The sequence below is a fragment of the Phyllobates terribilis genome, unplaced genomic scaffold (genome assembly GCF_046119375.1).
Source record: "Phyllobates terribilis strain yellow unplaced genomic scaffold, ASM4611937v1 Scaffold_7__3_contigs__length_470593459, whole genome shotgun sequence".
Classification (NCBI taxonomy): domain Eukaryota; kingdom Metazoa; phylum Chordata; class Amphibia; order Anura; family Dendrobatidae; genus Phyllobates; species Phyllobates terribilis.
In genome coordinates, this window is record NW_027362767.1 from 70387992 (window position 1) to 70413473 (window position 25482).

A 25482-nucleotide genomic window follows, 5' to 3' on the forward strand; every position below is an offset into this window, starting at 1 on the left:
ACTCAGCTACTCACCAGAACTGTCACTCAAGGAGGAGCGTCCACCCTGCCAGAAACCAGGAAGTAAGGAGACTGCAATGCTCCGAGCTGCTCAAGAGACAACTTGAGAATGATGTTGGGCTCATGCACCAAAAAAAAAAACAAGGAAGGAAGCATAATGGATCCCACAGAGTCACTGAGCTTTAAACCCTGAATTCTTGCTTAATAAGCAGCGATATAAGGGCAGTACAGGCCATCTGCCCACTTGTATAAGCAGTACACTCCCATATCAGAAAGAATCAGACCAACTGTGGCATCAATGTGCCGCTTTATTTAACTCTCGAGACAAACATGGCCTGTATTTTCATATATTATAGTGGAAAAGTGCCTACCTGCATGAGAAATAAATATAAAAGCAAAATAAAACAATCAGGCATGTGTGATCATCATACATGTTATATAACTCATTAGTGCTGCAGCATTACAGTCATTTACTATCATTCACAACATGAAGAACATGTTCCATACAAAATCAGGAGAACGCACGCCGTCTGAAAAATCTAGATATTTATGTTTGAGGGACATGAATGACTTTAATTTCATGTGACTAAAACATATAAATAAATTATATAACACAAATTGGTATAGGATTGAATATATATACAAATATATAGTATAGAGCAATGGCTATATCCATGTGGTATGTAGAATATTATACGGAGGAAGGTTAGGAGCAATTGTCTCGACGGAACCGCACACGGTCTTACATCCGGTGTTGACGAACTGTCCCATTTCCAAGCAATCTGCAAAATAAAATGTGCAAGATAATAAAAATAATTCTATTTACTATATTAGAAATGTTTGATTTTTATATTTCGTCTAGATTCCCCCTTTCTATTATATTTAAAATGTCTCTAAAAGTAGTTCTCTTAAAGCGGTTTCCCAGGACTTTAATAATGGTGTGATCGGTGTGGCTCTGACATCCGGCACTCTCATGACCGACTGATTAAATTGTGAAGGGTGCACGGGATGTGGCAGAGCGCCGTACATTATGTCGTGGCCGTGAATGGTACTACAAGCTCGCGCCCATACAAATGAGTGGTTGACAGCTAGCGGAGAGAAAGCTTATAGAAAAACCAGGGGTCCAGCTGTTGCGGCCATAATACGGACGTTGTGAAACCAACCTAATGTAGACATCAGACGTTAAACCCATTAATGTGTCCGTGGACTTACTCCAACCTTTTATTACAACTCATTTTACTGGAGCAGGCAGTAATTTCCCCCACGTTACACAGTAAACACTGTAATAACCCGCAGTCAATGACTAAATGGCAGTAAAGATGTGTCAAGGTAACAAAAGAGCAGGCACTGTTATTATTTTTGGGGAACCATGCAATTATGGGTGAGACTATAGAGACATTCATCTTATCAGGCGGCCCGGCAATTCACATTTTCCCCTTATCTAAACTGTTTGCTATGAACCGTACTAAATAAACATTTTTTCCTAACTATTGTCACTGCAATCATCAAATTATAGCACTGTATATATTAGCGCTGCATACTATAGAGCTGCATATTATAGCGCTGTATATAATAGCGCTGCATACTATAGAGCTGCATATTATATCACTGTATATTATAGCGCTGCATACTATAGAGCGGCATATTATATCACTGTATATTATAGTGCTGCATACTATAGAGCTGCATATTATATCACTGTATATTATAGTGCTGCATACTATAGAGCTGCATATTATATCACTGTATATTATAGAGCTGCATACTATAGAGCTGCATATTATAGCGCTGTATATAATAGCGCTGCATACTATAGAGCTGCATATTATATCACTGTATATTATAGTGCTGCATACTATAGAGCTGCATATTATAGCACTGTATATTATAGCGCTGCATACTATAGAGCTGCATATTATATCACTGTATATTATAGCGCTGCATACTATAGAGCTGCATATTATATCACTGTATATTATAGAGCTGCATACTATAGAGCTGCATATTATAGAGCTGCATACTATAGAGCTGCATATTATAGCACTGTATATAATAGAGCTGCATACTATAGAGCTGCATATTATATAACTGTATATTATAGTGCTGCATACTATAGAGCTGCATATTATATCACTGTATATTATAGCGCTGCATACTATAGAGCTGCATATTATATCACTGTATATTATAGAGCTGCATACTATAGAGCTGCATATTATAGAGCTGCATACTATAGAGCTGCATATTATAGCACTGTATATAATAGAGCTGCATACTATAGAGCTGCATATTATATAACTGTATATTATAGCGCTGCATACTATAGAGCTGCATATTATATAACTGTATATTATAGCGCTGCATACTATAGAGCTGCATATTATATCACTGTATATAATAGCGCTGCATACTATATAGCTGCATATTATAGCGCTGCATACTATAGAGCTGCATACTATAGAGCTGCATATTATAGCGCTGCATACTATAGAGCGGCATATTATAGCACTGTATATTATAGCGCTGCATACTATAGAGCTGCATATTATATCACTGTATATAATAGCGCTGCATACTATAGAGCTGCATATTATAGCGCTGTATATAATAGCGCTGCATACTATAGAGCTGCATATTATAGCGCTGTATATAATAGCGCTGCATACTATAGAGCTGCATATTATATCACTGTATATTATAGCGCTGCATACTATAGAGCTGCATATTATAGCGCTGCATACTATAGAGCTGCATATTATAGCACTGTATATAATAGCGCTGCATACTATAGAGCTGCATATTATAGCACTGTATATAATAGCGCTGCATACTATAGAGCTGCATATTATAGCGCTGTATATTATAGCGCTGCATACTATAGAGCGGCATATTATATCACTGTATATTATAGCGCTGCATACTATAGAGCGGCATATTATAGCGCTGTATATAATAGCGCTGCATACTATAGAGCTGCATATTATAGCGCTGCATACTATAGAGCTGCATATTATAGCGCTGTATATAATAGCGCTGCATATAGAGCTGCATATTATAGCGCTGTATATTATAGCGCTGCATACTATAGAGCTGCATATTATAGCGCTGCATACTATAGAGCGGCATATTATATCACTGTATATTATAGCGCTGCATACTATAGAGCGGCATATTATATCACTGTATATTATAGCGCTGCATACTATAGAGCGGCATATTATATCACTGTATATTATAGCGCTGCATACTATAGAGCGGCATATTATAGCGCTGTATATAATAGCGCTGCATACTATAGAGCTGCATATTATAGCGCTGTATATAATAGCGCTGCATACTATAGAGCTGCATATTATAGCGCTGTATATAATAGCGCTGCATACTATAGAGCTGCATACTATAGAGCTGTATATTATAGCGCTGCATACTATAGAGCGGCATATTATATCACTGTATATTATAGCGCTGCATACTATAGAGCGGCATATTATAGCGCTGTATATAATAGCGCTGCATACTATAGAGCTGCATATTATAGCGCTGTATATAATAGCGCTGCATACTATAGAGCTGCATATTATAGCGCTGTATATTATAGCGCTGCATACTATAGAGCGGCATATTATATCACTGTATATTATAGCGCTGCATACTATAGAGCGGCATATTATAGCGCTGTATATAATAGCGCTGCATACTATAGAGCTGCATATTATAGCGCTGCATACTATAGAGCTGCATATTATAGCGCTGTATATAATAGCGCTGCATACTATAGAGCTGCATATTATAGCGCTGTATATAATAGCGCTGCATACTATAGAGCTGCATATTATAGCGCTGTATATTATAGCGCTGCATACTATAGAGCTGCATATTATATCACTGTATATTATAGCGCTGCATACTATAGAGCGGCATATTATAGCGCTGTATATAATAGCGCTGCATACTATAGAGCTGCATATTATAGCGCTGTATATAATAGCGCTGCATACTATAGAGCTGCATATTATAGCGCTGTATATAATAGCGCTGCATACTATAGAGCTGCATACTATAGAGCTGTATATTATAGCGCTGCATACTATAGAGCGGCATATTATATCACTGTATATTATAGCGCTGCATACTATAGAGCGGCATATTATAGCGCTGTATATTATAGCGCTGCATACTATAGAGCTGCATATTATAGCGCTGCATACTATAGAGCGGCATATTATATCACTGTATATTATAGCGCTGCATACTATAGAGCGGCATATTATATCACTGTATATTATAGCGCTGCATACTATAGAGCGGCATATTATATCACTGTATATTATAGCGCTGCATACTATAGAGCGGCATATTATAGCGCTGTATATAATAGCGCTGCATACTATAGAGCTGCATATTATAGCGCTGTATATAATAGCGCTGCATACTATAGAGCTGCATATTATAGCGCTGTATATAATAGCGCTGCATACTATAGAGCTGCATACTATAGAGCTGTATATTATAGCGCTGCATACTATAGAGCGGCATATTATATCACTGTATATTATAGCGCTGCATACTATAGAGCGGCATATTATAGCGCTGTATATAATAGCGCTGCATACTATAGAGCTGCATATTATAGCGCTGTATATAATAGCGCTGCATACTATAGAGCGGCATATTATATCACTGCATATTATAGCGCTGCATACTATAGAGCTGCATATTATAGCGCTGTATATTATAGCGCTGCATACTATAGAGCGGCATATTATATCACTGTATATTATAGCGCTGCATACTATAGAGCGGCATATTATAGCGCTGTATATAATAGCGCTGCATACTATAGAGCTGCATACTATAGAGCTGCATATTATAGCGCTGTATATAATAGCGCTGCATACTATAGAGCTGCATATTATAGCGCTGTATATAATAGCGCTGCATACTATAGAGCTGCATATTATAGCGCTGTATATTATAGCGCTGCATACTATAGAGCTGCATATTATATCACTATATATTATAGCGCTGCATACTATAGAGCGGCATATTATAGCGCTGTATATAATAGCGCTGCATACTATAGAGCTGCATATTATAGCGCTGTATATAATAGCGCTGCATACTATAGAGCTGCATATTATAGCGCTGTATATAATAGCGCTGCATACTATAGAGCTGTATATTATAGCGCTGCATACTATAGAGCGGCATATTATATCACTGTATATTATAGCGCTGCATACTATAGAGCGGCATATTATAGCGCTGTATATAATAGCGCTGCATACTATAGAGCTGCATATTATAGCGCTGTATATAATAGCGCTGCATACTATAGAGCTGCATACTATAGAGCTGTATATTATAGCGCTGCATACTATAGAGCGGCATATTATATCACTGTATATTATAGCGCTGCATACTATAGAGCTGCATATTATATCACTGTATATTATAGCGCTGCATACTATAGAGCTGCATATTATATCACTGTATATTATAGAGCTGCATACTATAGAGCTGCATATTATAGAGCTGCATATTATATCACTGTATATAATAGCGCTGCATACTATAGAGCTGCATATTATAGCGCTGCATACTATAGAGCTGCATATTATATCACTGTATATTATAGAGCTGCATACTATAGAGCTGCATACTATAGAGCTGCATATTATAGTGCTGCATACTATAGAGCTGCATACTATAGAGCTGTATATTATAGCGCTGCATACTATAGAGCTGCATATTATAGCGCTGTATATAATAGCGCTGCATACTATAGAGCGGCATATTATAGCGCTGTATATAATAGCGCTGCATACTATAGAGCTGCATATTATAGCGCTGTATATAATAGCGCTGCATACTATAGAGCTGCATACTATAGAGCTGTATATTATAGCGCTGCATACTATAGAGCGGCATATTATATCACTGTATATTATAGCGCTGCATACTATAGAGCTGCATATTATAGCGCTGTATATAATAGCGCTGCATACTATAGAGCGGCATATTATATCACTGTATATTATAGCGCTGCATACTATAGACCGGCATATTATATCACTGTATATTATAGCGCTGCATACTATAGAGCTGCATATTATAGCGCTGTATATAATAGCGCTGCATACTATAGAGCGGCATATTATATCACTGTATATTATAGCGCTGCATACTATAGACCGGCATATTATATCACTGTATATTATAGCGCTGCATACTATAGAGCGGCATATTATAGCGCTGTATATAATAGCGCTGCATACTATAGAGCTGCATATTATAGCGCTGTATATAATAGCGCTGCATACTATAGAGCTGCATACTATAGAGCTGTATATTATAGCGCTGCATACTATAGAGCGGCATATTATATCACTGTATATTATAGCGCTGCATACTATAGAGCTGCATATTATAGCGCTGTATATAATAGCGCTGCATACTATAGAGCGGCATATTATATCACTGTATATTATAGCGCTGCATACTATAGAGCGGCATATTATAGCGCTGTATATAATAGCGCTGCATACTATAGAGCTGCATATTATAGCGCTGTATATAATAGCGCTGCATACTATAGAGCTGCATATTATAGCGCTGTATATTATAGCGCTGCATACTATAGAGCTGCATATTATAGCGCTGTATATAATAGCGCTGCATACTATAGAGCGGCATATTATATCACTGCATATTATAGCGCTGCATACTATAGAGCTGCATATTATAGCGCTGTATATTATAGCGCTGCATACTATAGAGCGGCATATTATATCACTGTATATTATAGCGCTGCATACTATAGAGCGGCATATTATAGCGCTGTATATAATAGCGCTGCATACTATAGAGCTGCATATTATAGCGCTGTATATAATAGCGCTGCATACTATAGAGCTGCATATTATAGCGCTGTATATAATAGCGCTGCATACTATAGAGCTGCATATTATAGCGCTGTATATTATAGCGCTGCATACTATAGAGCTGCATATTATATCACTGTATATTATAGCGCTGCATACTATAGAGCGGCATATTATAGCGCTGTATATAATAGCGCTGCATATTATAGCGCTGCATACTATAGAGCTGCATATTATATCACTGTATATTATAGCGCTGCATACTATAGAGCTGCATATTATAGCGCTGTATATAATAGCGCTGCATACTATAGAGCGGCATATTATATCACTGTATATTATAGCGCTGCATACTATAGAGCGGCATATTATAGCGCTGTATATAATAGCGCTGCATACTATAGAGCTGCATATTATATCACTGTATAATATAGCGCTGCATACTATAGAGCTGCATATTATAGCGCTGTATATAATAGCGCTGCATACTATAGAGCTGCATATAGCGCTGTATACTATAGAGCGGCATATTATATCATTGTATATTATAGCGCTGCATACTATAGAGCTGCAAATTATAGCGCTGTATATTATAGCGCTGCATACTATAGAGCGGCATATTATAGCGCTGTATATAATAGCGCTGCATACTATAGAGCTGCATATTATAGCGCTGTATATAATAGCGCTGCATACTATAGAGCTGCATATTATAGCGCTGTATATAATAGCGCTGCATACTATAGAGCGGCATATTATAGCGCTGTATATAATAGCGCTGCATACTATAGAGCTGCATATTATAGCACTGTATATAATAGCGCTGCATACTATAGAGCTGCATATTATAGCGCTGTATATTATAGCGCTGCATACTATAGAGCTGCATATTATATCACTGTATATTATAGCGCTGCATACTATAGAGCGGCATATTATAGCGCTGTATATAATAGCGCTGTATATAATAGCGCTGCATACTATAGAGCTGCATATTATATCACTGTATATTATAGCGCTGCATACTATAGAGCTGCATATTATAGCGCTGTATATAATAGCGCTGCATACTATAGAGCTGCATATTATAGCGCTGTATATAATAGCGCTGCATACTATAGAGTTGCATATTATAGCACTGTATATAATAGCGCTGCATACTATAGAGCTGCATATTATAGCGCTGTATATTATAGCGCTGCATACTATAGAGCTGCATATTATATCACTGTATATTATAGCGCTGCATACTATAGAGCGGCATATTATAGCGCTGTATATAATAGCGCTGCATACTATAGAGCTGCATATTATAGCGCTGTATATAATAGCGCTGCATACTATAGAGCTGCATATTATAGCGCTGCATACTACAGAGCTGCATATTATAGCACTGTATATTATAGCGCTGCATACTAAAGAGCTGCATATTATAGCGCTGTATATAATAGCGCTGCATACTATAGAGCTGCATATTATAGCGCTGTATATAATAGCGCTGCATACTATAGAGCTGCATATTATAGCGCTGTATATTATAGCGCTGCATACTATAGAGCGGCATATTATATCACTGTATATTATAGCGCTGCATACTATAGAGCGGCATATTATATCACTGTATATTATAGCGCTGCATACTATAGAGCTGCATATTATAGCGCTGTATATAATAGCGCTGCATACTATAGAGCTGCATATTATAGCGCTGCATACTATAGAGCTGCATATTATAGCACTGTATATTATAGCGCTGCATACTATAGAGCGGCATATTATATCACTGTATATTATAGCGCTGCATACTATAGAGCGGCATATTATAGCACTGTATATTATAGCGCTGCATACTATAGAGCGGCATATTATAGCACTGTATATAATAGCGCTGTATACTATAGAGCTGCATATTATAGCGCTGCATACTATAGAGCTGCATATTATAGCACTGTATATTATAGCGCTGCATACTATAGAGCGGCATATTATATCACTGTATATAATAGCGCTGCATACTATAGAGCTGCATATTAGAGCGCTGTATATAATAGCGCTGCATACTATAGAGCTGCATATTATAGCACTGTATATTATAGCGCTGCATACTATAGAGCTGCATATTATATCACTGTATATTATAGCGCTGCATACTATAGAGCGGCATATTATAGCGCTGTATATAATAGCGCTGCATACTATAGAGCTGCATATTATAGCGCTGTATATTATAGCGCTGCATACTATAGAGCTGCATATTATATCACTGTATATTATAGCGCTGCATACTATAGAGCGGCATATTATAGCGCTGCATACTATAGAGCGGCATATTATATCACTGTATATTATAGCGCTGCATATTATAGCGCTGTATATTATAGCGCTGCATACTATAGAGCGGCATATTATATCACTGTATATTATAGCGCTGCATACTATAGAGCGGCATATTATAGCGCTGTATACTATAGAGCTGCATATTATAGCACTGTATATTATAGCGCTGCATACTAAAGAGCTGCATATTATAGCGCTGTATATAATAGCGCTGCATACTATAGAGCTGCATATTATAGCGCTGCATACTACAGAGCTGCATATTATAGCACTGTATATTATAGCGCTGCATACTATAGAGCTGCATATTATAGCGCTGCATACTATAGAGCTGCATATTATAGCACTGTATATTATAGCGCTGCATACTAAAGAGCTGCATATTATAGCGCTGTATATAATAGCGCTGCATACTATAGAGCTGCATATTATAGCGCTGCATACTATAGAGCTGCATATTATAGAGCTGCATATTATAGAGCTGTATATAATAGCGCTGCATACTATAGAGCTGCATATTATAGAGCTGCATACTATAGAGCTGCATATTATAGAGCTGTATATAATAGCGCTGCATACTATAGAGCTGCATACTATAGAGCTGTATATAATAGCGCTGCATACTATAGAGCTGCATATTATAGCACTGTATATTATAGCGCTGCATACTAAAGAGCTGCATATTATAGCGCTGTATATAATAGCGCTGCATACTATAGAGCTGCATATTATAGCGCTGCATACTATAGAGCTGCATATTATAGAGCTGCATATTATAGAGCTGTATATAATAGCGCTGCATACTATAGAGCTGCATATTATAGAGCTGCATACTATAGAGCTGCATATTATAGAGCTGTATATAATAGCGCTGCATACTATAGAGCTGCATACTATAGAGCTGTATATAATAGCGCTGCATACTATAGAGCTGCATATTATAGCACTGTATATTATAGCGCTGCATACTATAGAGCTGCATATTATAGCGCTGTATATAATAGCGCTATATATTGTAAAGCTGCATATTATATCCTGATAAACACGACTTGCCTGAATGAGACAAGTGTACAGAATGAAATCCCTAATGGCCATACACATTAATAGCGGCTGATCCTGAAAACTTATTTTAGTCCTGAAAGAAGTAAACCACCCCCCGATGTGTCTGGCAGCGGCTTACTCCCCATTGAGAACACATGGACACTTGGCCACGTTGAGCGTGCATGGGCATAGGGCACAGATGGCTAATGTAAATGGTACCTAATGTGAATGGCATATGGCATACTATAGAGCTGCATATTATAGAGCTGTATATAATAGCGCTGCATACTATAGAGCTGCATACTATAGAGCTGTATATAATAGCGCTGCATACTATAGAGCTGCATATTATAGCACTGTATATTATAGCGCTGCATACTAAAGAGCTGCATATTATAGCGCTGTATATAATAGCGCTGCATACTATAGAGCTGCATATTATAGCGCTGTATATTATAGCGCTGCATACTATAGAGCGGCATATTATATCACTGTATATTATAGCGCTGCATACTATAGAGCGGCATATTATATCACTGTATATTATAGCGCTGCATACTATAGAGCTGCATATTATAGCGCTGTATATAATAGCGCTGCATACTATAGAGCTGCATATTATAGCGCTGCATACTATAGAGCTGCATATTATAGCACTGTATATTATAGCGCTGCATACTATAGAGCGGCATATTATATCACTGTATATTATAGCGCTGCATACTATAGAGCGGCATATTATAGCACTGTATATTATAGCGCTGCATACTATAGAGCGGCATATTATAGCACTGTATATAATAGCGCTGTATACTATAGAGCTGCATATTATAGCGCTGCATACTATAGAGCTGCATATTATAGCACTGTATATTATAGCGCTGCATACTATAGAGCGGCATATTATAGCGCTGTATACTATAGAGCTGCATATTATAGCACTGTATATTATAGCGCTGCATACTAAAGAGCTGCATATTATAGCGCTGTATATAATAGCGCTGCATACTATAGAGCTGCATATTATAGCGCTGCATACTACAGAGCTGCATATTATATCACTGTATATTATAGCGCTGCATACTATAGAGCGGCATATTATAGCGCTGCATACTATAGAGCTGCATATTATAGCACTGTATATTATAGCGCTGCATACTAAAGAGCTGCATATTATAGCGCTGTATATAATAGCGCTGCATACTATAGAGCTGCATATTATAGCGCTGCATACTATAGAGCTGCATATTATAGAGCTGCATATTATAGAGCTGTATATAATAGCGCTGCATACTATAGAGCTGCATATTATAGAGCTGCATACTATAGAGCTGCATATTATAGAGCTGTATATAATAGCGCTGCATACTATAGAGCTGCATACTATAGAGCTGTATATAATAGCGCTGCATACTATAGAGCTGCATATTATAGCACTGTATATTATAGCGCTGCATACTAAAGAGCTGCATATTATAGCGCTGTATATAATAGCGCTGCATACTATAGAGCTGCATATTATAGCGCTGCATACTATAGAGCTGCATATTATAGAGCTGTATATAATAGCGCTGCATACTATAGAGCTGCATATTATAGAGCTGCATACTATAGAGCTGCATATTATAGAGCTGTATATAATAGCGCTGCATACTATAGAGCTGCATACTATAGAGCTGTATATAATAGCGCTGCATACTATAGAGCTGCATATTATAGCACTGTATATTATAGCGCTGCATACTATAGAGCTGCATATTATAGCGCTGTATATAATAGCGCTATATATTGTAAAGCTGCATATTATATCCTGATAAACACGACTTGCCTGAATGAGACAAGTGTACAGAATGAAATCCCTAATGGCCATACACATTAATAGCGGCTGATCCTGAAAACTTATTTTAGTCCTGAAAGAAGTAAACCACCCCCCGATGTGTCTGGCAGCGGCTTACTCCCCATTGAGAACACATGGACACTTGGCCACGTTGAGCGTGCATGGGCATAGGGCACAGATGGCTAATGTAAATGGTACCTAATGTGAATGGCATATGGCAGACCTGGGCAAAGTGTGGCCCGCGGGGCACATCTGGCCCTCTGGCTGTTACAGTCCGCACCATGCCCTATCCCGCCTGCCGTCCATTTGCTTCCACTGCCCACTGTCACTGCTATCTGCATCCTCAAGATGCGGAAGGTGGTGAATACATTGGAGGAGCAGGGGGCCGCCGGCTCCATCTTCCACCAATCAGCATGTGAGACAGCAGACACGATGGCGTCATTTCATCGCACTGCTGAGACTCAGTGCACAGGAGACAGGAGCAGAGCGCTGGGGGAACGGGAGCCAGGTGAGTATGTGGTGTATTTTTTTCATGTGTATGGGATAGTTGTGTATATATATATATATATATATATATATATATATATATATATATATATATATATATATAGGAGGCTATGTGGGGCTCACACTGTATATAGGGAAGCAATGTGGGAGGCTCAAACTGTGTATAGTGAGGCTATGTGGGGGGCTCATACTGTATATTGGAAACTATGTGGGGGCTCACACTGTATATAGTGAGGCTATGTGGGGCACATGCTGTATATACGAGGCTATGTGGGGCACATGCTGTATATACGAGGCTATGTGGGGCACATGCTGTATATATGAGGCTATGTGGGGCACATGCTGTATATAATAAGGATATGTGGGCACATGCTGTATATTACGAGGCTAATTGGGGCACACACTCTATATAGTGAGGCTATGTGGGGGTTCATTCTGTATATAGAAAGGCAATGTGAGGGCTCACTATGTAGGAAGGCTATGTGGGGGCTCAATCTGTATATAGGAGGCTATGTGGTGGCTTATACTGTATTTAGGGAAGCTATGTGTGGCTCACACTATATATAGGAGGCTATGTGGTGGCTCACACTGAATTTAGGGAGGCTATGTGGGGCTCACGCTATATATAGGAGGCTATGTGGTGGGTCACACTGTATTTAGGGAGGCTATGTGGGGCTCACGCTGTATATAGGAGGCTATGTGGAGCTCACACTGTATACAGGAGGCTATGTGGGGCTCACAATGTATATAGGAAGCTATGTGGGGCTTACACTGTATATACGCTGCAATATCTATCCACTGTATCTATCTTGCACATTTTTATCAATCTTTCTTAGGTATATTAGTTATATTAAAAAAATTAGATACAAGACAGATTGATATCTAAAAAGAGCTATCTACAGTATCTATCTTATCTTTTAATTTATATTTGTGTAGTATATATCTATAGCATCTATCCACAGTTGTTATCTTTTTTTTTATCTATCTACATCATCTACCCATCTTTTTTACATACCTATAAAATTTACATTGTATATCTTTTTATCTATCTTATATATTTTTATGTATCTATCCATCCATCTACAGCATCTATTTCACTATCAGTCTATTTATATGCAATCTGTCAGCAGGTTTTTGCTATGTAATATGAGAGCAGCACAATGTAGGGGCAGACACCCTGATTCTAGTGATGTGTCACTTACTGGGCTGCTTACTGTCATTTTGATAAAATCACAGTTTTCTCTGCTCAATGTATTCGACCCCAAGGCTGTAGGTCTAGTGGGGGGAGAAACAAAAAACAGGCGCAGATCTAAGTGTAGATGTATATATATATATATATATATATATATATAGAAACAGAAGAAAAATGAACTGCTCACCTTTAGCAGATCTTGTACCAAGGCTTATAGACCAATTCTGGTCTAATGTGTATAGCTGGTCCACCGGTATGCAGCTTCTATCTGGATTAAACGGATCTCCCAGCTGGAGTCCGTAAGAGTAAGGTTCAGAGTATGTATCCAGCCAACTGAGCGCTCCCAGGGTCACAAGGAATGATTATCCAAAAAAAGGATTTACTTCTTCGGAAGATTTATTCAAGTTAATAAATAGATAAAACTTATAAATAAAACAACGTGTTTCGGCTATTAAAATTAAAGATATATAGCCTTCCTCAGGTCTATATATATATGAGGAAGGCTATATATCTTTAATTTTAATAGCCGAAACGCGTTGTTTTATTTATAAGTTTTATCTATTTATTAACTTGAATAAATCTTCTGAAGAAGTAAATCCTTTTTTAGGATAATCATTCCTTGTGACCCTGGGAGCGCTCAATTGGCTGGATACATACTCTGAACAGTTTTCTCTGCTGTTTTTCTTGTCTGAATGCTGAGCTGTGTATAACCACACCCACCACCACTGATTGGCGACTTTTTGTAAACACAGTACGCAGACAGAAAACGGCCAATCAGTGGTGTGGGCGGGGTTATACAGGGCTCATGAATATGGAGGACTACATGGCAGCAGATTTACTAGTTCTCTAGTGATAAAATTACTATTTAATCAGAAAGAGATTATCACCACTACAGCAAGCAGCCCAGTAAGTGACACATTGCTGGAATCAGGGTCTCTATCTCTAAATTAATAGATGGTAAAACATGATGACAGATTCTCTTTAACCATTTATCTCATATCTATCCACGTTCTATAATTTAAGCCATGTGCATATGACATAAGACTTTGACCTTACAGTATGTGGCTATATTAGGACTCAATTTTGTTCAGCCATGGAGGTCCTTGAGGTCCTTGGATGTCTCTGATTTTGTATAGAGGAATTGTTAGGTTACATCTGCATTCACAAGGCCTTGGGTTTTCGATTACCACTGAACCACAGAACTGTGTGTAATAACAGGTCCAACAACGAGACTCTCGCTACTCTCTTCGTACAGTTGAGCTCACTATCTAATTTCCTAATCTCATTTTGGGATGAAATTGGACGACTCAGAGGACAAAAAACAAGAACAGAGGAAAACCGTACAGATGTTGTTCTGTGCTGTGAAAATCGCTCATGTAACACCAACCACTGTCCTAAATGGGACCATTAGTTGTGTCACTGGATGATACTGTAGTGTCAGCGATGTTGGTTTGCAGAGGTTTACTGTCAGTTCTGCAAACTGTAGTAAAATTGTGCAAATGTCACCAAACCGAGGGGCAGGATGGTTGCTGATTTTACTATGGTACTGAAGAACAAGTATTAGATTCTTGGCTATTGATTCAGTTCTCAGCGCCGATGCTTCCACCACTGTGTGTAGGCTGTGGTGAAATAAAGCCGCATATGTCGGGGCCGCTGTCCCAGCGGTGGCCATTAATTAGCAGCACACACCTTCCGTCATGCTCCAGATTGCTGGCTTGTAAGTGCGTTGCTCGATTTTGGTTGCCTTGTTGTAAGTACGTGGAAGAAATACTTGTTCCTCCTTTCAACGGCCTGAAAGCAATTTCTGCATTCACGCTGCGTGGGTTATTCATCGCACCGACATGGTGCTTGGCTTTCTTGTCTGAAATATAAAAAATGTCTATTTAGACTGTAATCCATTTCTAAATAAGCGCCGGCCTGTCATTTCTTATAACTCCACAGTATTAGAAAAAAAAAAGGAACAGACAGGTGATGTGGTATTGTACAATTCTGGGTGCGATTTCATCAGGTACTATTATAGAACAGTCCTAGAAGAAGACTGCAGTGGTGCGGGAGGTAGAGAAAAACGCCACACAAAACATAAGTAAATTCTATTTTTTCCAGAAATGCTGCAGCTAGATGTTACCTTAAGGTATATGCAATTTCTTGTTTCTCCTAGGCTTCTTTCTAGCATTTGGAAGGTCAGTGATGTTTTAATTAAAATGCATTAAAGAGGTTGTCCAGGACATTTAAATTGATGGCCTGTGCTTTAGGATGGATCATCAATATCTGATCGACACACAATACCCCCGCCGATCAGCTGCTCCTGGTAACACCCCCGCCGATCAGCTGCTCCTGGTAACCCCCCCGCCGATCAGCTGCTCCCGGTAACACCCCCGCCGATCAGCTGCTCCCGGTAACACCCCCACCGATCAGCTGCTCCTGGTAACACCCCCGCCGATCAGCTGCTCCCGGTAACACCCCCGCCGATCAGCTGCTCCCAGTAACACCCCCGCCGATCAGTTGCTCCCTGTGCCGGGTGAAAGTGATCAGTTGCGGAGCTGCAAAGCACATTTCTGTCAACTGCATAAGGCGACGGGTAATGCACATCTGTCCCCTATTAAAATTATTAGGGGGTGAATGTGCAGCACCCAGACACGGCCGCTCTACAGGTGACGGAGCTGTGCAGCTCCGCAACTGAGCACTTTCACCCGACACCGGGAGCAGCTGATCGGCGAGGGCGCCATGTGTCGATCAGACCTATCCCAAAGGACAGGGCACCAATGTAAATGTCCCGGACAACTCCTTTAAGTTTTAGTAATGTTTTTTAGGAGTCTAATATTAGGCCTACTGGGCAGTACAAAAATGTCAAGATTTCTATATATAAATTTTTTATTATTATTATTTTTAAAGACAGATTATACTATGGCACCGTTAGACAGATAAAAATTGGAAAAGTTTACGCACTTTACATATAGTATCATATTAACAGCAATTCCCTGATGTATGAACTGAAACACTATGGGAGCTGGGGAAACCTTACAGTCCTCACAGTGGCCTTGTATCCCTGTCATCAAACTACAGACTACCTGTTACAACAGTCTGTAGTATGCAAATGAGAAAAAATAATAAATCACTCTATATCCTGATAATGCACTGGTTCAAAAAAAAAAAAAAAAAATTATATATATATATTTTAAATAATTCTGACCCATTTGTCTTCCGTATAGCTCCTTTTGCCAACTACGCAAATCGCTCTTATGCAATTCACTTATTAGGAATTAAACCCAGAATTGCTATATATGTCAATCTACAGCAGTGTACAAGGGGCCACATATAGTCTCTGCGAGTGCATCATGGGTCCGCAGCGTGCCCCCGTTGTATGGTGCAATAATGCGATGTCTGAGCTCATGCTTTTACATTTTCTAATGAATTTTATCCATAAGCATCTTACATCTCAGCTTCGTGCATCTCACAGCTATTCAGACAGAAAGGGAACATTTTCGGTTGTCTTGTTTTCAACCCCAGGACACGTCCATCTTTATTATGGTCACATTTATTTGTACTATTAGAGAAGACCATATTATGGTTTTGGTTTTGTTTTTTTTGCAAAATTCGTACTGAAAGCTGTTGTGGAGATTTTAGACAGATTTTTTGGCATGTAGCAAATGTCTAAGGAGTAAAATCCAGCGAGTTGTGTGCATGAAGCGGACAATTCGGCCTCGGCTGTTCTTCTAGTACCTGCTGTTCTGAAAGCCTGTGTTTATTCAGCACCCCGGCTGTGTGTATATGAGACACGCTGGCTCGCATTGTGTCTATACAGAGCACTCCATGTCTGTTTTTATGAAGCACCTATGAAAACACATTTTCATTAATCCACAGCAAGGTTGTCTGCCTTAATTGCCTCTGGCTGACATCTTTGTCCTTACTTAATTGCCGCTGATTGACATTTTTGTTTCTAAGCATTAAGCATACGTTTGGAAATTAGTCTCTGTGATTTTAAGACATGGTGCTTAAAAGGAAAGCTATGTTTAGGGTCGCTCAATTATGTCAACAACTCTTGGCAGAAAATAATTTGTGCAGAAATTAGCACTTAAGAGCCACCCAGCTCCGTGCGAGCCAGCCAAGGGCTCCGAGCGTGGGGCGGGAATGAAAGGCTGAATTAGTGGCATGATTATGATTCCTGGTGTTTAACATCCATTAACATATGTGTACTATACAAGCATTTCAATGCGATTAAAAAAAACAGAGACATATGGAATGGATTGCAATTTACGTACATTTGTTCGATTCATTTGGAGAGATGTCATCTTGTGCATTATTTAAGTAGAGATCAGGCCCGGGGATGTGGTGGTGGTTCCCGCCTGGCAGGTAGAAATTGGTAACACGTAATGGTGGTGGCGGTGCCTTGCTCAGGATCAGTGTGGACGTTGGGTGCACCGCTTCTATGCCAGTGGTCTGACCGGATAAAACCTGGGCATGGGGAGAGAGAAAGCACAAAACAACGGGTTTATTTGCTCATAAAGTAACCCATCCACCCCTGACCCTAAACTTGACTGTACGGTAGTCATGTTGGGGGTGGAGGGTGACTTTAAAGGGAACCTGTCAGTGGATTCACGCTGCCTAAACTGCGGGCAGCACGAATCAGATCCTTGTGGAACAATGACAGCCAGGTAAGTTTTTCTATGAACGCTCGGACAACAGAGAAAACAGTTTAAGTATCTGTCCAGGGATCATATTGAGAGACGAGACTAGTTCGGTGCAGTCTTTCTCCCCACACCGCTCCTTGTGATTGACAGGTCTCTCCTATGTGTGTACAGAATCTGACAGACCGGAAAATCATCTACAGTGTTGTGGATAGAAACGGTCCAGGAGCAGTCTTGTCTCTCCTTGTCATCCCCAGCCGGATCTTTAAATTGTGTTTTTTCTGAAATGCTGTAGCGTTCCAGAGAAAACATGCGTGGCTACAATCGTGCAGCCAAGATCTGATTCATGCTGCCCATGGTTTGGATGGCATGAATCTACTGACAGGTTCTCTTTACAAATTACTGGGATATTTTCGACCATAAACTTTGGATGATTTTTCAGTTATTTTACCCACAGATCTGCTAGAGCTATTATATTCTTCCAGATCTGTCGGTCACCAAGCTGCCTACTTGTTCTGCTGTATGTACGAGTACCTTGTGGTTAGTACAACCTGTCATGTGCTTATGAAAGTGTTATATAGATTATATCTTAATATATCCTTTTTAATACCTTTTGAGGCCGTCCTCTTTGGGACATTAAGTTTTGCCATATTTTCTTCCATATAATAACTTTATAATATGGCATCATATGTCTATAATATGGCACTTGATGGAGAATACAACAATTTATGCAGCATGCAACAGGAAAATCTCTGTATGATTACTATAGACTCATGAATGACCTATAGAAGTCCGTAGGTCTTGTACTACAGCTTGTAGGTTATAAATCGCCATGATATGGCCGTCTGCATGAGCACGTAGTACTATCAAAATAATGCCACATTGGCGTACAGTATATAGCACCAACCCGGGTATTGTGAAATTAAGCTACATATAATGTCCAACTGAAGCAGCCTAATCGTCTAGTCTGGGAGATGTAGATCTACTACCAAGAATGGGATTGGATGTAACCAAGAATTTTTGGGAAAGTTTTTCTGTTCACATCTGATACAATCCTTGGCACTAAATACAGTCATGGCCAGAAGTGTTGGCACCCTTGAATTTGTTCCAGAAAATGAAGTATTTCTCCCAGAAAATTATTGCAATTACACATTTTCTATTACACACATTTGTTTCCTTTGTGTGTATTGGAACAACACAAAAAGACAAAGAAAAAAAGGCAAATTGGACATAATTTCACAAAAAAAAACAAAATGGTCCAGACAAAATTGTTGGCACCCTCAACTTAATATTTCGTTGCACACCCTTTGGAATAATAACTGCAGTCGCTTCCTATAACCATCAACAAGCTTCTTACATCTCTCAGCTAGAATTTTGGACCACTCTTCTTTTGCAAACTGCTCCGGGTCTCTCATATTTGTAGGTGCCTTCACCCAACAGTAATTTTAAGATCTCTCCACAGGTGATTAATGGGATTTAGATCCGGACTCATTGCTTCCCCTTCAGAACTCTCCAGCGCTTTGTTCCCATCCATTTCTGGGTGCTTTTTAAAGTATGTTTGGGGTCATTGTCCTGCTGGAATACCCATGACCTAGGACGCAAACCCAGCTTTCTGACAATGGACACTACATTGCGACCCAAAATCTTTTGGTAATCTTCTTGTACACAGCCAAGGCACCCAGTGCCTGAGGCAGCAAAAAAAAAGCAAAACATCTTTGAACCTCCACCATATTTGACTGTAGGTACTGAGTTCTGTTCTTTATAGACCTCATTCTGTTTTTGGCAAGCAATAGAATGAAGTGTTGTACTAAAAAGCTCTATCTTGGTTTCATCTGTCCACAAGACGCTTTCCAGAAGGATTTTGTCTTACTCTTGTACATTTTGGCAAACTGCAGTCTAGCTTTTTTATGTCTCTGTGTCAGCAGTGAGGTCCTCCTGGGTCTAAATGGATTGTGATCATTAGCCCTACACTATTTATAATAATAATAACTGGTGATATTTCCCCAGAATTCCCTAACCCCTGCTCTATCATATCATGATTAGATTTACAGCACTAAAAATATATCTATCAAGTGCTGAATATTGTAAGCACAGACACCCATCAGTGTCCTTACTTGTGAACACATTCTCTGTAAATTTCCTTTATGTTATTGCCATGAATCAGTGTTAAATCTGGTGCAATACAATGCAGAGCAGAGACCATTAACTTCTTTTTATTCAATGTTTAACCCCTTCAGGACCCAGCCTATTTTGACCCTAAAGACCTTGGCATTTTTGTCAATTCTGACCAGTGTCCCTTTACGAAGTAAAAACTCTGGAACACTTCAACGGATCCTAGCGATTCTGAGATTGTTTTTTCGTGACATATTGGGCTTCATGTTAGTATTAAATTTAAGTCGATACTATTTGCGTTTATTTGTGAAAAAATCAAAAATATGGGAAAAAATTTGAAAATTTTGCAATTTTCAAATTTTGAATTTTTATTCTACTAAACCAGAGAGTGATGTGACACAAAATAGTTAATAAATAACATTTCCCACATGTCTACTTTACATCAGCACAATTTTTGAAAAAAAAAAAAATTTGGTAGGAAGTTTGAAGGGTTCAAAGTTCATCAGCAATTTATCTTTTTTCCAGCAAAATTTACAAAACCATTTTTTTAGTGACCACATCACATTTGAAGTCCCTTTGAGGGGTCTTTATGACAGAAAACACCCAAAAGTGACACCATTCCAAAAACTGCACCCCTCAAGCTACTCAAAACTACATTCAAGAAGATTATTAACCCTTCAGGTGCATCACAGGAACTAAAGCCACATGGAAGAAAAAAATGAACATTTTTATTTTTCTAACAAAAATTTTATTTTAGCCTAAATTTTTTAATTTTCACATGGGTAACAGGATAAAATGCATCCTAAAATTTGTTGGTCAATTTCTCCTTAGTACACTGATACCTCATATGTGGTCATAAACCACTGTTTGGGCACACGGCAGGGCTCAGAAGGGAAGGAGCGCCATTTTACTTTTTGAATGGAAAATTAGCTCCAAAAGTCAAATTGCGCTCCTTCTCTTCTGAGCCCTGCCATGCGCCCACACAGTGGTTTATGACCACATATGAGGTATCAGTGTACTCAGGAGAAATTGACCAATACATTTTAGGATGCATTTTATCCTGTTACCCATGTGAAAATTAAAAAATTTAGGCTAAAAGAATACTTTTTTTTTCACAAAAATTCTTTTTTGTTTTCACAGATCATTTTGTGAAGCACCTGGGGGTTCCAAGTGCTCACTATGCATCTAGATAGGTGCCTTGGGGGGTCTAGTTTCCAAAATGGGGTCACTTGTGGGGGAGCTCCAATGTTTGGGCACACAGCGGCTCTCCAAAAGCAACATGGTGTCCGCTAACAAATTGTCGGCTCAAATTGTTAGAAGACACCATGTTGCGTTTGGAGAGCCGCTGTGTGCCCAAATATTGGAGCTCCCCCACAAGTGACCCCATTTTGGAAACTAGACCCCCCAAGTCACCTATCTAGATGCATAGTGAGCACTTGGAACCCCCAGGTCCTTCACAAATTAATCCGTAAAAATAAAAAAGTGTTTTTTTTTCCACTTTTTCATTTTTATGAATCAATTTGTGAAGCACCTGGGGGTTTCAAGTGCTCACTATGCATCTAGATAGGTGCCTTGGGGGGGTCTAGTTTCCAAAATGGGGTCACTTGTTGGGGAGCTCCAATGTTTGGGCACACAGGGACTCTCCAAACGCAACATGGTTCCAATTTGTTAGTGGACACCATTGTGTAGTGTATGTCAGGTTGGTGTGCGGTGTGGTATATTGTAGTGTATACACCACACACACACACACACACACTACAACACACACACCAACCTGACATAGCCTCCTAAGCTGAGTACGCCCCCGACTGGGATGAGTGGGACGGGCGGGACATTTTGTGTGCTGTGTGCGTGTGTAAAAAAAAAAAAAAAAAAAAATCGAAACTTTATTATAGTGTGAGTGTACGTGTGTGTGTGTGTGTGTGTGTGTGTGTGTGTGTGCTTGGTGTAACCTTCTGCAGTCACGTGTGGGGGCTGTCAGGCGTAGGGGGCTGTCAGGCGTAGGGGGCTGTCAGGCGTAGGGGGCTGTCAGGCGTAGGGGGGGGGGGCTGAAGAGATGGAGGAGCCAGCAGCTGCAGCAAGGGGGGTGATCACTGGGGCAGGAGCCGGCAGCAGCAAGGGGGGTGATCACTGGGGCAGGAGCCGGCAGCAGCAAGGGGGGTGATCACTGGGGCAGGAGCCGGCAGCAGCAAGGGGGGTAGGAGGCCGGCAGCATCAGGGGGGTGATTACTGGGGCAGAAAGCGGAGCAGGAGCCAGCAGCAGGGGGGTGATCACTGGGATGGGGGGGTGCACACTGGGGATGGGGAGTGAACACTGGAGACAGGTGGGGGTGAACACTGGGGACGGGGGGGGTGAACACTGGGGACAGGGGGGGTGAACACTGGGGACAGGGGGGGGTGAACACTGGGGGGGTGAACACTGGGGACAGGGGGGGTGAACACTGGGGGGAGGGGTGATTATTGGGAGATGGGGGGTGATATCACTGGGACTGGGGGATGGTGGGCTTGATCACAGGAGCAGGGCATTTACACTGAGCCTGCTGCTGCTGTGATCACAGTCCACCGGCTGTCAGAAGGAGAGCAGCAGCCGGTGGATGAAGACGTGGGAGAGGGAGCAGAGGCGGAGGTCGGGGTGCAGGTATGAAAGTGGAGGGGGTGTGGAGGGGGGGGGTCGGGGGTGGAGGGGGGGGCAGGGTGGAGTGGAGGGGGGGTCGGGGGGGAGCGGGGGCAATACTACCTGATGCAGATCAGCGGCGGCAGCAGGCGATCAGCGGCGGCAGAAGCGATCCACGAGCTCAGCAGCAGAGGGTCCACGGGGGGGCAGCTGCAGAGGGTCCACGGGGGGGCAGCTGCAGAGGGTCCACGGGGGGGGCAGCAGCAGAGGGTCCACAGGGGGCAGCAGCAGAGGGTCCACAACGGCCGGCATCATTAAAAACTCCCTCCACATCTGATTGGGGCTAGTATCCATGTGACGCTAGCCCCCCAATCAGATCTGGGGGGAGGGGGGGGGCAGAGGTGACACTCCCCCCAGCCAATGGCTGATGCTGTAAGCATCAGGCCATGCCCAGATTTAAATATTACACCAATTTTCATTGGTGAAATATTTAATTCATACCGATTGGCAGTTTCATTAAAAGTGAAAATGAAACAGCCAATCGGAGGGGTCCCAGGCACGGGGGGGTTAATCCACCCCCCGGGGGGTCAACTTCAGGATGTCCAGTTGCAGTAGCAACTGTGAAACCTGAGCGACCCCGCTCGCAGGCGCTGCAGGGGCTCTTTCCCTTCATGTCACAGACGCTGTGACATGGGTCGGGAAGGAACTGTTTTCCATGTCACAAACGGTGTGACACGGGTCGGGAAAGGGTTAATGGCTGAACTAAAAAGAATTCACAGAAAGAAAGTGAGCTTTTACTTGCTGCTCCAGGAAATGCATCTCTGCCCTTGCTCTCTCCTCGGAGGTCACGGTGATGCCATCCAATATCTGCAGGTTTTGTAGCCGCAGCACGATCAGCTGACGATGGAACATTTTTCGGGAGATCTAGAGAAGCAAATGATACAATAAGCTATGGAATAGAAATGGGAATGTATTATATTGCATTGTATACTGATGTAATGTCCACCAGACAGTGCTTTATATCGCAGAGAATGGATATGTTAAATTGAGATTTTTCTGTCCGATTCCAATCAAATTCTCACATCACTGCAATCAGGGTCTCTACCCCTACATCAGGCTGCTTTCAGATTATATAGCAAAATCCTGCTGACAGATTCCCTTTAATGTAGCAAGTTTGATATTCACAGCACATTGTGCATTGCTAGCGCACCATGTCCACCCTAGTAAACAACCCCCAAAAGTACACATTAACATATTCATAAACGGCAAGAAAAAAAGCAGCAGATTTCGCTGCTGATGCCACCGAAAGAAAACATATAAAGTGCCAGTTACAGTGACCTATAGTGGATGGAGGCCATGGCAGCCATGAACACTGTGGTTACTGACGGCATATATCTCATGAAAGTATACACTCAACAGTAGGCAAAAATGAAAGCTGAACTTTGTCTAAAACATGCAGGTTTTGTTGGCGATTCACCTTAGATTTATGTAGAATTTCTGTCGTTCACCTTAAAATGCTTCAGATACAGGAAATTGCTGTCTATTAGGGTGGTGCTGGGTATAAGGTCGTGTTCAGATGGCCATACGAAAACTCGAGCCATTCATGTCTGTAAATTGCATACGTGACTGGCTCCTTGTGCCGCTCTACACGCTCGTCCGTATATCGGAGGAGTGCAGGAGTTGTCTGACATTTACATGCGCTAGTCTGGTCCATAATTCGGACTTAAGTAACGCATGCTGGGATTTTTGCCATGCAAAGCATTGGTCCATGTGCCCTAGCACAGCATAAGCCCGTATAATAGGCTCATCTGGACGAGCACAAACATTCACTAATATTTTGGGGAGTTTTAAAATATTTGTTTGCATTGTCTTTATTAGCAGCCGAATCCCGCAGGGAAATCTTTGTAATGCACCCACACACCAACCACAACCAAGGTGCTCTACTGTACTTCTGCCTGCACATAAGGAGGCATGTACCAACAATTACCAAGATGGTCTACTGTACCTCTGCCTGCACATATGGAAGCATGTACCAACCATTACCAAGGTGCTCTACTGTACGTCTGCCTGCACATACGGAGGCATGTACCAACAATTACCAAGATGGTCTACTGTACCTCTGCCTGCACATACGGAGGCATGTACCAACCATTACCAAGGTGCTCTACTGTACGTCTGCCTGCACATAAGGAGGCATGTACCAACCATTACTAAGATGGTCTACTGTACGTCTGCCTGCACATACGGAGGCATGTACCAACCATTACCAAGATGGTCTACTGTACCTCTGCCTGCACATACGGAGGCATGCACCAACCATTACTAAGATGGTCT

General features: G+C 40.7%; 1 protein-coding gene across 6 annotated transcripts in view; it reads right to left on the reverse strand.

Annotated features, from left to right (window-relative positions):
• Nucleotides 1-315: 315 nt before the first annotated feature.
• Nucleotides 316-25482, reverse strand: part of LRRC9 (leucine rich repeat containing 9) — a 198616-nt gene continuing 173449 nt past the window's right edge. For 5 of the 6 annotated variants that reach the window (XM_073638737.1, XM_073638738.1, XM_073638736.1 and 2 more), the window contains 4 exons: nt 23947-24072; nt 18057-18249; nt 15487-15658; nt 317-781 (listed from right to left, as the gene is read on the reverse strand). In XM_073638737.1, coding sequence (XP_073494838.1) covers nt 742-781; nt 15487-15658; nt 18057-18249; nt 23947-24072 — 531 coding nt within the window. In that variant the 3' untranslated portion in view covers nt 317-741. Of the gene's footprint in view, nt 782-15486; nt 15659-18056; nt 18250-23946; nt 24073-25482 lie in introns of all 6 variants that reach the window. The other variant, XM_073638739.1, reaches the window with a different exon arrangement.